The sequence below is a fragment of the Coffea eugenioides genome, chromosome 11 (assembly GCF_003713205.1).
Source record: "Coffea eugenioides isolate CCC68of chromosome 11, Ceug_1.0, whole genome shotgun sequence".
Taxonomy (NCBI): Eukaryota; Viridiplantae; Streptophyta; class Magnoliopsida; order Gentianales; family Rubiaceae; genus Coffea; species Coffea eugenioides.
Window position 1 is genome coordinate 29,792,867 of NC_040045.1, and position 13,756 is coordinate 29,806,622.

Here is a 13,756-nt window from a genome sequence, read left to right on the forward strand (position 1 = left end):
AAACTTATACTGTTTCGAAGCTAAGGCAGAGAGCTACAACTTTGGTGAAGACCACTCAATCCATTTTACAATGTATCTAGGACAAATTTACCAAAATAACCCCAGATTTTCCAGTTCAAAGTTTACTGTGGCAGTCCTGATTCATTCAGTCATATCTTAGCACATACAACTTCAATTCAAGTGATTCCAAAGTCATTTGAAAGCTAAGATATAGGGCTATAATTATTAAGAAGACGTTGACACCCAAATCAGTAGTATTTCCTGTCGAAACAACCAATTACAGAAGCTGATTATCAGTTTCGGGTAAATACAGGGTAGCAGGGGTATTTTGGTCTTTTCACAGGATACATTGCTCCGATTGGGCTGAAATTTTGTAGGCAACCATAAAATGTTATTCTCTACAACTTTCATGTTTTGTTCTAAGGCCAATTCGGCCTCTAACATTGTCAAACAGAAACGGGCAGAACTGGAACCTAGAATTTCAGAAATCTGGATTCCAAGCATATAAGTGCTAATCCTTACAAATTGAACTTGAAACACCCCTACTACCTCATATACATGCTTATATACATCATATATCATTCATACAACAAATATGAGAAGGAAATTATTCAAACCCTGACTTAAATACATCAACCCCAATCATCCAAATCCACTTGATATAAGCATAACAAGCAAAATTACATGCTACTACACAACTCAAACATGGTTAAGGGAAAAGAAAAGTTAGTCAACCATTATACCTCAAGACAAGAGCTTTCAAGAGTTATCCTTCACTTCCCTTGGCAAAATTTAGCTCCTTAAGCTTCCCAAGCTTCCAAACTAATGATTAATCGGTTTAGTTTTTCTTGTTTTCACTCATTCAAGCTCAAACCAAGATTGATTGAAGTTTCCTTTTCTCTTGTTTTTCCTCCCTCAACTCACGGCTGATATGCAGAAATAATGGAGGAAATAGGTTGGTTTTTGGTGATAAATATGGTGTAAATTAGTTAGTCAACCATCCAATGAAATACCGCCACTTGTCGCCACCAATTCCATTCATTTTTTCCCTTCTCTCTCTTGGTATTTAAAGTCAACAATTGTGGCTGATGTATGAGATATTTTGAGAGTTAATTAGCTGTAATAAAATAAGAAGATTAAGGTAATAAAGTAGGGATCAAGTGGTGTGTTCAATCGGTAGCGCGCGACACCCGTCGGTCCAAGCCGTTTGTCCTTAAATCGCATATACTTGAGTTTTTACTTGAGTTTTTAACTTCTAATCACTAACTTATTATTATCACTTCTAATCATATAATATTTTCTCATCCAAAAGTCACTCTTAGCTACCAAATTTGATCCTTACTCGGTACCGAATAGGCACACTACGGAAAAACGTGAAAATCCTAATTCGTTCTTCTTGAAAACGAAAAGTGAAACCCTACTTTCTAGGTTCATTTGCACTCATTGTGAGGTAATTGGGTAGTAGTGCTATTATAAATTAATAATTTCCAAAAAAAAAAGTGTATTTTTAAGAAACATATAAGGAATTTTACGGGTTCTCACATCGATAATGCGTTTCAAATTTAACGTACACTAACTCATACTAGGAAAATGAATTTAAAACTGTACTTGCTTGTAAAAAAATTGCACAGAGATTTTAGTATTTCCAAGGAGAGTATAAAATGTAGGCAAAGGAATAAAATGATGTTGAGAAAATGTGAATTTTTTTTTTTTTTGGGTTCTCACAAACATTGATTTTTCTAAAGCATTGTGTGATCTCGATGCTAGTGTATCATTGATTCCTCTAACGGTGGCTAGACAATTGGGTTTGAAGGAGCTTAAACGCACTAATATTACTTTGCAACTAGCGGACATGTCTATTAGATATCTATTAGGAGTGTTGGAGAATGTATTGATAAAAGTTCAAAAATTTATCATTCCAGTGGATTTTGTGGTGTTAGATATGGAAGAAGATGTATCTATGCCAATTATTTTTGGTAGACCATTTTTAGCTACTACAGGTACTATTATTTATGTAAAAAATGGCAAGCTGAAGTTTCAAGTAGGTGAAGAAGAGGTAGAGTTTAATTTGCATGAAATGGGAAAATACCCTTCTTTTACCGATCATGCATATTCTATTGGCACAATTGATAAACTAACTCAAGAGATGAGTCAAGTCAATTTTGACTTTGATCCTCTTGAATATTGTTTAATGAGTTTAGGGAAGCAAGAAAGTGATTGTGGAGAAATTGAAGAATTGGCCAAGTATTTGGATTTTCAAGCACCTTATAAAAGGGGTAATTTGTATGAAAGTCTCGGCCAAGGAAAAGGGCTTTCACCACCTTCAGAAATTGAACCTCCAAAACTAGAGCTCAAACCACTTCCAACTCATCTAAGGTATGAATTTCTTGGAGAAAATAGTACTTTACCTGTAATTGTTAGTGCTGACCTGGATGATGAGCAGTGTACAAAGTTGCTAAGAGTTCTAAGGAAGCATAAGAAGGCAATGGGATGGACAATTGTAGACATTAAAGGTATAAGTCCTTCAATATGCATGCATCGCATTTTATTGGAGGACAATTGCAAACCAATGGTGGAAACACAAAGAAGAGTTAATCCAAACATGAAAGAGGTGGTAAGAAATGAAATTCTTAAGTGGCTCGATGCAGGTATAGTCTTTCCTATCTCCGATAGTGTTTGGATTAGTGCAATTCATGTGGTACCAAAGAAAGGTGGAATAACTACAATCGTGGGTAAAAATGATGAATTGATTCCATCTAGACTCGTGGTAGGGTGGAGAGTGTGTATTGATTATCGTAAGTTAAATACGGTAACAAGAAAAGATCATTTTCCCTTACCATTTCTTGATCAATTATTAGAGCGAATAGTCGAATATGAATTTTATTGTTTTCCTGATGGTTTTTCAGGATATAATCAAATAGCTATAGCTCCAGAAGACCAAGAAAAGACCACATTTACATGTCCTTATGGCACTTTTGCCTTTAAAAGGATGCCATTTGGTTTATGCAATGCACCTGCGACTTTTCAATGTTGCATGATAGCTATATTTTCAGATTATATTGAGAAAATTATGGAGATATTTATGGATGATTTTTCTGTGTATGGTTCATCTTTCGACCATTGCCTTCATAATTTGGAATTGATTTTGCAGAGATGCGAGGAAACAAATCTTGTACTGAATTGGGAGAAATGTCATTTTATGGTAAAAGAAGGAATTGTCTTAGGACACAAGATTTCCTCCATGGGAATTGAAGTGGATAAAACCAAAATAGAAATTATCGAAAAATTGCCACCTCCAAGCAATGTCAAGGGGATAAGGAGTTTTTTGGGACATGCTGGCTTTTATAGACGTTTTATTAAAGATTTTTCTAAAATAGTAAAGCCATTATGTGATTTATTATGTAAAGATACCCCTTTTCAATTTGATGACAATTGTTTGGTTGCATTTGAAAGGTTGAAGAAGGAATTGATTTCGGCCCCAATTATAACTTCGCCCAATTGGTCACTACCATTTGAATTGATGTGTGATGCAAGTGATTATGCGGTTGGAGCAGTTTTGGGACAAAAGAAAGAAGGACGATTGCACGTCATTTACTATGCTAGCAAGTTGTTAAATGAGGCACAACTCAATTATGCAACGACAGAAAAAGAGCTATTGGTGGTGATATTTGCTTTAGATAAATTTAGATCCTATTTAATAGGATCTAAAGTTATTATATATACGGACCATTCAACTCTTAAATATTTGCTACATAAGAAGGATGCAAAACCTAGACTAATTCGGTGGATTCTTTTATTGCAGGAATTTGATGTGGAGATAAAAGACAAAAAGGGATCAGAGAATCTAGTTGCAGATCATCTATCACGTTTGGAATATATCCCAGTCAAGAATCAAGTTCCAATTCAAGAGAATTTTCTGGATGAGTTTGTCCTAGCACTTAGCAATTCTCCATGGTATGCAGATTTTGCTAACTACTTGGTCAGTGGAGAGATTCCAAAGGGGTTTAATTATCATCAAAAGAAAAAATTCTTACATGATGTCAAAAGTTACTTATGGGAGGAACCATTGCTGTATAAACATTGTGCCGATGGTATGATACGTAGATGTATTCCCGAAGATGAGGTACATAATGTTTTATATCATTGTCATAACCTTGAAACAGGTGGTCATTTCAGTACTTCCAAGACTGTGGCAAAGGTATGGCAATCAGGGTTTTATTGGCCAACTATGTACCGAGATGCTAGGGAATATGTTAAAAATTGTGATGCATGCCAAAGAACTGGAAATACATCTCAAAAAAATGAAATGCCCTTAACTACATTCTTGGAAGTTGAGTTATTTGATGTATGGGGTATTGATTTTATGGGACCATTTCCTAATTCATATAATAATAAGTACATCTTATTAGCAGTTGATTATGTCTCTAAATGGGTGGAGGCTATTCCTTCACAAACTAATGATGCAAAAGTTGTACTTAAATTCCTTAAGCAGAACATATTTTGCAGGTTCGGAGTTCCTAAGGCAATAATAAGCGACGAAGGTAAGCATTTTTGCAATAAAATTATTGACACTTTGTTGCTTAAATATGGATGTAGGCATAAAAAGTCACTCCCCTATCATCCTCGAGCTAATGGTCAAGCAGAGTTGGCCAACCGGGAAATTAAAATCATTTTGGAGAAAACGGTAAATCGATCAAGAAAGGATTGGTCGAACAAGCTTGAAGATGCTTTGTGGGCGTATAGAGCGGCATTTAAAACGCCGTTGGGAATGTCTCCATATAAGCTTGTTTATGGGAAAGCGTGTCACTTACCTGTAGAAATAGAACATAAAGCTTATTGGGCCGTTAAAGAGAATGCTTGAGTTAAGCGAATTGGAGGAATTGCGGTTAACTTCGTATGAGAATGCCAAGATTTATAAAGAAAAAGTGAAATTTTGGCATGATAAACACATTCTTCCTAAGCATTTTGAAGAAGGGCAAAAGGTGTTATTGTTTAACTCATGGCTTAAATTATTCCCTGGAAAGCTTAAGTCTCGTTGGTCCGGGCCGTTTGAAGTTGTTCGCATGTTCCCTTATGGAGCAGTGGAAATAAAAGGAGAAAATGGTTCCCTATTTAAAGTAAATGGTCAAAGATTGAAACCCTATTTGGCTGGAGAAAAGGTTCCTAAAGGAGTAATTTACTCCTTAGGAAACGCAATGGAGAGTTAAAAGAGTTGTAGGAGAGTCGAGCTTAACGACTCTAAACAAAGCGCTTGTTGGGAGGCAACCCAATAATAATATTGTAGTTGTGTGTTTTTTTTATGTGTTTCTTACATTTTGGTATGATTTAATTGACTAATTAGATTTATTTCACTTGTTTGTAGGAGGTACCGGAGTTTCATCATCCATTTTGGAGGTACAATTGAAGAACAAGTGTAAAAAGGGAGGTTTTCTTACCAAATTGTGCTTTAAGTGTTTAGAATTCCCAAGCATACATACAATGTTGCATTTACAGTATATTCAAGTGAATTTTGGTGATAACATGTTATAAATGCTCATGGACTCATTTGATGTGCATTTAATGCCCAAAGATGCTATTTTGGTGTAAAAGTGTAAAAATGAGTAAAGAACCTCACCCCTCGATTTTCAATGAAGAGGTGTTTGATGTGTTTTGAGAGGTTGGATATTGCATTTTTGGTATATTACATGTGCGTGGGGGGTTGGAATTGATAAAAAGTTTGTCCAAAGCGTAATTTGGAATTGGCCGGAAAAGGGAGAAAAAGTTTGAAAAATTGCAGTTTCTGAAATTAGTGCAGAGACATACAGATCCGAGCTCGGATCCTAAAAACCCAGAAGGATCCGACAGCGGATCCTACGATACGAGCTCGGATCCAGTCCAACCCAGATGGATCCGAGGGCTCGTCTGTGGTTCTGTTAAGACGGATCCGAGCCTTGTCGGATCCGAGGCCTTGCAGAACCGATCCGCGCTCGGATCGGTTTGCGGATATAGCAGAACCGAGGCCTCGTTTCTGCATTTTTCAAAATTTTTCTTCCCTCTTTTCACCGAACCCTAACCCTCTCCCTCTAATCTTCCATTTTATCCATCAATCATCCAATTTTTCACCAGAAAAACATCTCCCAACCTATTTTGAGCATAAACCCTCAGTTTTCCGAAATCAAAAACATCAATTTGGTGAGTTTGATCTTCAAAAACTAGAATTGGGGCCGCACTGTACTTCTTCAATTTGGGGGCTAATTTGGGCTGTTTCGGTTTCAATTTTTGCATCCTTACCATCTTCCATCGTCACTCTATACATTTGAGGTAACAATTTGCAACTTCCTTTGAGTTTTTATATTTCCTATTTTTGCATTTTTCTAGTTTTTGGGCATATTCTAATAATTGCTTATATGTTGAAATTCTTATTATAAATGTGCTACATTGTATTAGAATATGTTGTTACTAACATTTTTGTGCTTAGTATAGGGAAAATTGTGGATTTGGTGATATTTTTGGTATTTTTTTTTAAATTTATTGGGCTTGAGCATTTTGGTGATTTAAACTTGTGAATTTTTGCTTTCATTGGATATATAAACTTGTTTTGAGAATTATAAGTCACTGTTGTACCAATTAAAAATGATATGCAATTAATAGAACCAATTCCATTGGGTAAAAGAGTGTGTTTATGATTAAGTTAGGCACATTCAACCTTTTTACTTGAAATCTCTTATCTCTTTGAGTTCAATTACAATTGTTTTGGTAAATTTGGAGCTCATTCGTATGCACTTTATTAAGAATGGGTATAGCCAATTGTGGTGTGATTCGTGGATAAAGTTATGAATATATTGGCATGTACATTCTTGAAATAATAGTTGAGGTTCAAATGATCGAACTCTTTGATGAGATTCTACCTGAAAATATGCATTTGAGTTTGAAATGAGTTAAGTTGGATCTTTGGATGCTTTTTGGTACATGTTGGCAGGGAGTTTAGCCCTTTTATAAGGGGATACTCTGCTGAAATTTTCTTAAATTCAATGAGAGCAAGTTTATATTGTTCTAATGAACGTTTATCTTGTTTTTATATAGGTACTATGGCTCGCACAAGGAAGGCTCGTATTCGTACTCCTACACCATCTTCAAGCGAGGAACGCACTCCCTCACATGAAGAGTCGCCTGAGGAAGAATCTCCTTCTCCTGAGCCACCACCTCGGTCTCCCCAGAAGACCGCATCCACTAGCCGCGACGAGCCGCTTCCAGATTATGACACCACTAGATTCACGTCACTCGAGAATCAACAGTGGTACGAAGCAAGCTTAGATAAGGAAATTATCATTGAAAAGCACCTGGCACCAGAGGTGGATGCGCACTACCACATCTCTACGGCATTCAAGAGACTCGGATGGGAGAACATCCTTCAATTGCCCAAGCACTACTCCCCCAACCTGGTCCTGGAGTTCTACGCCAATGTAGAAAACAAACAGAGTCACAGTGGCAACCTCATCGTCTCCTGGGTTCGAGGAAAGAGAGTGGCTCTTAATCGGGATACAGTGGCAAAAATCATCAAACTCAAAGATGAAGGAGTTGATGTTAAACTGACCAAGGAGTTCAAGGCACGCGACCCTTGGCAGGTGGGAGAAGCGGTAACACGCCTAAAGGGTCAATATGGGAGCGAGGAAGTTCGAAGAAGCTCACTGTATATGCTGACTCCTTCGAGCATCGGTACCACTTGATTTTCTATCTCTTCGCCTTCAATGTGGTGCCCAAAAGGAGTGGAAAGCGGGAGCTCCACAATAGTGACCTCTACTTCTTGGATAAGATGATGCATGGTGTGGGTGAGCAGTTGACTGGTATTCCTTTGCCCAGCATCATCATCAGTTACATGCGGACCACAGCTTGCATGAGGGCCGGCGAGACTTGCTTTGGCTTCCCTCGGCTGCTATCCCTCATTTTTGAGAAGCTCAAGCTTCCTCTTGGAACTGAGCGAGCCGTTGTCACTAGGTCCGCCGACGAAGTCAGTGTCTCGATACTCAAATCCTTGAGTATCCCTACGGATTTTGGAGCTACTCTAGTTCGAGACACTGGAGAAGCATCGACTTCCGCTCAGCCTCCACCTCACACTGAACTACAAGCGGAAACTCAAGAGCCGGAGGCACAGCAGACTCTTCCTCCTCCTATTCCACGACCATCACCTCCGCCGCGATCCAAGTGGCAAGAGCTCCTCAATGCCATTTGCTGTATGGAGACACGAGTCGTCGAGCACATTGACCAGACCGAGCGGATGATAACGGAGCGACTCGACAGACATGATCGCCGTCTTCGTGCAATCGAGGATCATTTCCATATCCGCCGGTCACCTACTCCAACACCTCAGCAGGAGGAGGGGCATATTGGTACATCACAGTGTCCTCATGGAACTGAGGAGGCAGTAGACCCTTGTTCTGAGCAGCCATGAAGATCTTTAGCTGATTACATCTGTTGTTGCTTTATTTTGTAGTTTTCATATTGGATTATCTTGTGCTACTTATGGTTTTTCGTACTTTTTTGTTTCATTGTGGCTAGAAGTTGGATGATCGTGAGGATTAAGGGCTTCAAATTGAATCACCACCTATTTGAGGGAAGTTTCAGTTTCTTTAACCTTCCTCTACAATGAGAACATTGTAGATTTTAAGTGTGGGGGAGGGATTACTTTATCTTATGGATGGTTGTGTTTTGAAATGCATGATTTTAGTTGTCTATGGCTTAAAATGTTGGAATTATATTTGAAAATATTGTCTTGAGGTTAATTTTCTTGAAATTGAGGTTGTTGCCAGGGAGATTTGTCCATTTTTATGGGAAAACTCTGTCAAAATTTTTCTAAAATATTTTCCAATATTTCAAATTAATGGCCAAAATGTTCAAATTTAAGTGCCTAATTCTTCCATTGGATAAAATGTTATATGTATTTTGGGAAAGTTTAGTCCTTATTTGACTTGGAATTAGTCATTATGCAATTAGGATTTTTACATTTTAGAAAGTATATTCATTTAAATAAGAAAAATTATGCTTAAAATTTTGCATGTTTAATGATATTTCTCATTTTTACTTAATTTTATAAGTAAGTGATTGATATAGTCAAGACAAGGCCAGATTCTTCCTTTAATTATGTTTAGAGGGAAAAGATTGTTAAAAAATAATAATAATAATAATATTATTATTTTTTACTTCAATGATTCGCATACCGAGTAACCGGGGGTTGGCATTTACAAATGTCGACATTCGCGTAAAAAGGTATTGGAATTAAGAGTATGCTTAGCAATTTGAATAAGTGAAATGTTGAGTAACTGGGAATCTTCACCTAAAAGTGTTGATTTTCGCGTAAAAAGACGTTTTCACTATTTAAATAAAATGAAGTGAGAATAAATCCCTCTCAACTGTTAAGTTTTGATGGTCATGGGATAAGGAAGGCCATAGAATTGACTATGTGATTTAATTATTTGTGGAATTAGGATAGAATGAGCGATTGAGTTGAATTTGTTGAAATTAAAGCATAATTATTTTTACTTAATTGAATATTATAAGTATTTAGTGTAATCTGAGAAATGGTATAATGATTGGTTTCTAGATTTTAGAGGAATTAAATTTGACAAAAGTATATATATTGTTTTATCTTTTGGATCATTGTGGTAAGTTATGTGTGCAATTGCTTGAGGACAAGCAACGATTCAAGTGTGGGGGAATTTGATAAGTGAATATTTAACGTATATTTTGTACAAGTTTGGAATGAATTTGTGGTATGTTTTAAGAAGATTAAAGCCATATTTGAACTCTTTTGGTGATAATTGCTTAAAAATTGTTTAAGTATTCAAAACTTGATAAATGAGTGTATTAATGTGTTAATTTTGTGAAATTGTGAAGGATATCGATGTATGAAATTCATGCACGAGATGAAGGGAATGTAAGGATTGTCCAGAGGATAAAGTACACAAGAAATTAGGAGCAAAAATGAAGGAAAAAGGAAAGAAGTGAAAAAACGGGAAATTTAATGGCACGGATCCGAGCTCGGATCCGTGAGAGCAAAGATGGATCCGATCCCTCATCTGTACTTCTGGAGGAGTGTATCCGAGGTCAGAGGATCCGACCTCGGATCCATTATGGAAAGTCCTCGGATCCTGAAGATCCGAGCTCGGATCAATTTTCACCCCTCGGATCCGAGGCTCGGATCTGTCTCTCTCTTTAGCAAGTGGCACAGCCGTTTTACTTTACCTTTCTTACAACTTTTCCAGCTATTTTGAGGGACAGAAATCGGTGGCACATGCTTCTACAATAAAAGAGAAGACCAAATGAATTGTAGACAAAAGGAAACATCATATCTTTGTCTTTTTTTTACAAAATCTGAGTGGATGAAATTATGAAGTGAGAGGAATAGACTTTCTACCACCTTTTATGCAGAGACACAAGGGGAGAAGAAAAATATCATATACGTAGCTAGTTTTCCTTCTTGTAACTAGTTTCTCTCTAGCTAAGAGTTCTTGGAGAAGCATTTGGAGTTTTCACTTGTAATCATATTGTGCAAGAGCATAGCAGGAATTGGAGAGCTTCACCATCAATTGGCTAAGCTTTCTTTTATCTTTTTTGTACTTGTACTTCATGATGTTTTGCATTAATAAACTTGTGAGTTTGATTGTTAAATCATTCATGAGTAGCTAAACTCCTTAATCTAGGGAGTAGATGAAACTTATGGCTAAATAATACTAATTGAATGTGATTTACACTTGTTATATCTTGTATTAACTTGTCTACTTGTGTAGCTGTGATTACTTGTTATTGATTGATCACCAATAGCATGTTTATAGTTGTTATTATTCAGTAAGAATTGGTAATAACAATGGAAACACATGAGTAGAGCTTAAGTCGTATGTTCATGAAAATAGAGATACACTTAAGTGGATTACTTAGCATTTCATGAAAGAAAATAGAGTAGTAGTAGTATTTCACCATGAAAATAGGGAAAACTTTACTACTCTAGGCCATTTCATCATGAGAATGCGACTTGGTAAATTTGGAAATGAATCTCCGGTTAAACAAGACTAATAACAAGAGGTAAATCCATTCATTTGTGTTGTTTATGCCATAAGTGGAATCTACATCCCTAGAGTCTTTCTTGAGTAGAATTCTTCATTTGCATTTAGCATTTGTTAAACTAGATTTGCAGATCAGATTTGTAGAATATAGCAATAAACTTTCTCTGCTCAAATTTATTGTAAGTCTAAATAATAGAGAAAAATAAGGGTCTAGCACTTGTTTCAATTGCTCATCGTGGGATCGACCCGATACATACCGTACATTACAGTTTTGGCCTGTATACTTGCAGCTACCGGGTATAAAAATCGGATTTAAACTTGTATTGATATAAAAATCCCGTCAAGTAGTTTACCATCCTAGAGTTGGAAATCGCAATGGATCTTCTGTCTCACACTCTGTGTCATTATTTGTCCCATTTTTTATTATATTGCTATTTCTCTTACATAAACACCATGTTTTAGTTCTTTTTTAGTTTCCTTAAGATCCAATAACTATTAATTGAGTAATGCACAAAATTTAACAAAATAAAAAAATCAAAATGAGATTTTTTATGAATTTTCTGCTGTATTTTTAAATTTTATATTATATATTGCTTTTTTGAAACTATTGTATTTATTTTTTATTCAATTAAAAGTTATTGGATCTTAAGGAAATAAAAAAAAAGAACTAAAACATGGTATTTATGTAGGAGAAATAGCAATACAATAAAAATTGAGACAGAGAATGGCACAGGGTATGAGACAGAAGATCCGTTGCAGAAATCGATGTGAAAAGCAAGATTTTGATCATTGGCGGCACCGGATATATTGGCAAATACATAGTGGAGGCAGGTGCAAAAGCAGGGCACCCAACTTTTGCATTGGTCCTAGAAAACACAATTTCAGATCCTAAAAGGGCAGCCATCATAGAGAGCTTCAAGAGTTTGGGAGTCGCATTTCTTTATGTGTGTTGTCGTATCTTTTTCCCATTGTCTAAGCACTATTTCAATTCTTCTCAAGAAATTATAGAAACTGACGTGTGAACTGAACAGGGAGATCTACACGATCATCAGCAGTTGGTAAATGCAATCAAACAAGTTGATATAGTGATCTCGACAGTCGGGGGAGATTTGGTAGCTCATCAAGTTAAGATAATTGCAGCAATTAAAGAAGCTGGTAACATCAAAGTAAGCACAATGCAGTTTTATACATTCCTTTTTCTTTTTCTTGATCCGATCTCTGCTGGCTGTTGGACAAATTTTTTTCATTATCCCTGTCAACCCACATGTTGACAAAGAGCTATATTTCGTTCCAGAGATTTTTACCTTCTGAGTTTGGAAATGATGTGGATCGTTTGCATGGCTTTGTTGAGCCTGCCGCTAGATTATACAGAACCAAAGTTGAGATCCGCAGAGCTGTCGAGGCTGAAGGGATACCTTACACTTATTTAGTATCTAATGGTTTTGCTGGTTATTTGAATTATTTCCTTAACCCCTTTGGAGACTCTAGCTCTGCAAGTCCTCCCAGAGACAAAATTGTCATTCTTGATGATGGAAATCCAAAAGGTATCCAAAAGAAGCTTTGTCCGCTTCCATTTTTTTGATTGGTTTACTGTCATGTTTTAGAGATCATCGTTCTTAACTTTTCTTCCATTTTGTGTTTCGTTGCAGTCGTTTTCTCGAAGCAAGAAGACATAGCTGCATACATCATTAAAGCAGCAGATGATCCAAGGACCCTGAACAAGATTGTGTACCTTAGACCACCTGCCAACACTCTGTCCTACAACGAAATAGTATCATTGTGGGAAAGGAAAATTGGCCAGACCCTCGAAAAGATTTACCTTCCAGAGAAGGAAGTCCTTGAGAAAATCCAGGGTCTGCTACTTAACAAAGAGAAACTAAGTGCACAAGCTGCTTCTTCCTCAAAAAATCCTGTGCAATCCGGAAAATTTTTTTTTGATACAATAGTCGTCTAGTACTAATTGCATCTATTCTACAGTTTTAATTAAATTGGTTTCTTTTCTTGTATCTCATGCAGAGGCTTCAATGCCATTAAAATTCATCCTGTCTCTGGGATACACGGTTCTTGTGAAGGGAGAAATGGCCAACTTTGAGATCGAGGCTTCTCTTGGCATGGAGGCAACGGATGTCTATCCCGATGTAAAATGCACCGCACTTGATGAGTACCTCAATCAGTTTGTATCAGAGTAGCAACAAAACTATAATTCCCTCCGCAGCTTTCCATTTTGGAATGTCACAAAATATTTGTCATCGTAAACGAGAAATATGGGATGGAAGTAGTACATTAACCAATGTTTGTCTACCATGATACCATCTTTTGTGCAACATTTCTTATGTACTATTAGAAATGTGCTTTGATTGTTCATCTCCCTTACGGAAAATGTCATAAATGTGCCTGAAATAAAATCTACCCTATACTTGTTTTGCAACCTGAAATTGTCCAATTTAAGATATTTGATATCTCCCGTGGCTTCATTTGAATTTGTTTTTTCTTCCTGAGTTTTGTGAAAAAAATATTACTATAACATTCTTTTAGAGCAGGTTATGTAAGACAAAAAGGTGATTAGGGGTATCTTAACAAATTGTAGCCCATTTGTTTAGAAATAAAATTTTTATTGGCACTAAAAAAAAATCAACACTAGACTATCAGAGTTTTGATTAAGGCTCCATCACTTAAAAAAATTTACAAGAAAAGTAACAATCTCTGTCAATAAACTTTAG

The 13,756-nt window shown here is 36.5% G+C and overlaps 1 protein-coding gene across 1 annotated transcript; it reads left to right on the forward strand.

The window, feature by feature from the left end:
• The first annotated feature begins 9,997 nt into the window (after positions 1-9,997).
• LOC113752220 (isoflavone reductase homolog PCBER-like) lies at positions 9,998-13,225 on the forward strand. The gene is made up of 6 exons (XM_027296346.1): positions 9,998-10,079; positions 11,796-11,980; positions 12,068-12,202; positions 12,331-12,580; positions 12,686-12,889; positions 13,053-13,225. Exons 1-6 carry the CDS (start codon positions 9,998-10,000, stop codon positions 13,223-13,225), a joined length of 1,029 nt encoding a protein of 342 aa, XP_027152147.1.
• Positions 13,226-13,756: the final 531 nt, after the last annotated feature.

Excerpts from the sequence above, each read along its gene's own strand:
- LOC113752220 (XM_027296346.1), top strand. The coding sequence starts at position 9,998 with ATGGCACGGATCCGAGCTCGGATCCGTGAGAGCAAAGATGGATCCGAT. Across the intron at positions 12,203-12,330 it reads AAGAAGCTGGTAACATCAAA|AGATTTTTACCTTCTGAGTT; the intron begins GTAAGCACAATG and ends ATTTCGTTCCAG. Across the intron at positions 12,890-13,052 it reads AGTCCTTGAGAAAATCCAGG|AGGCTTCAATGCCATTAAAA; the intron begins GTCTGCTACTTA and ends TATCTCATGCAG.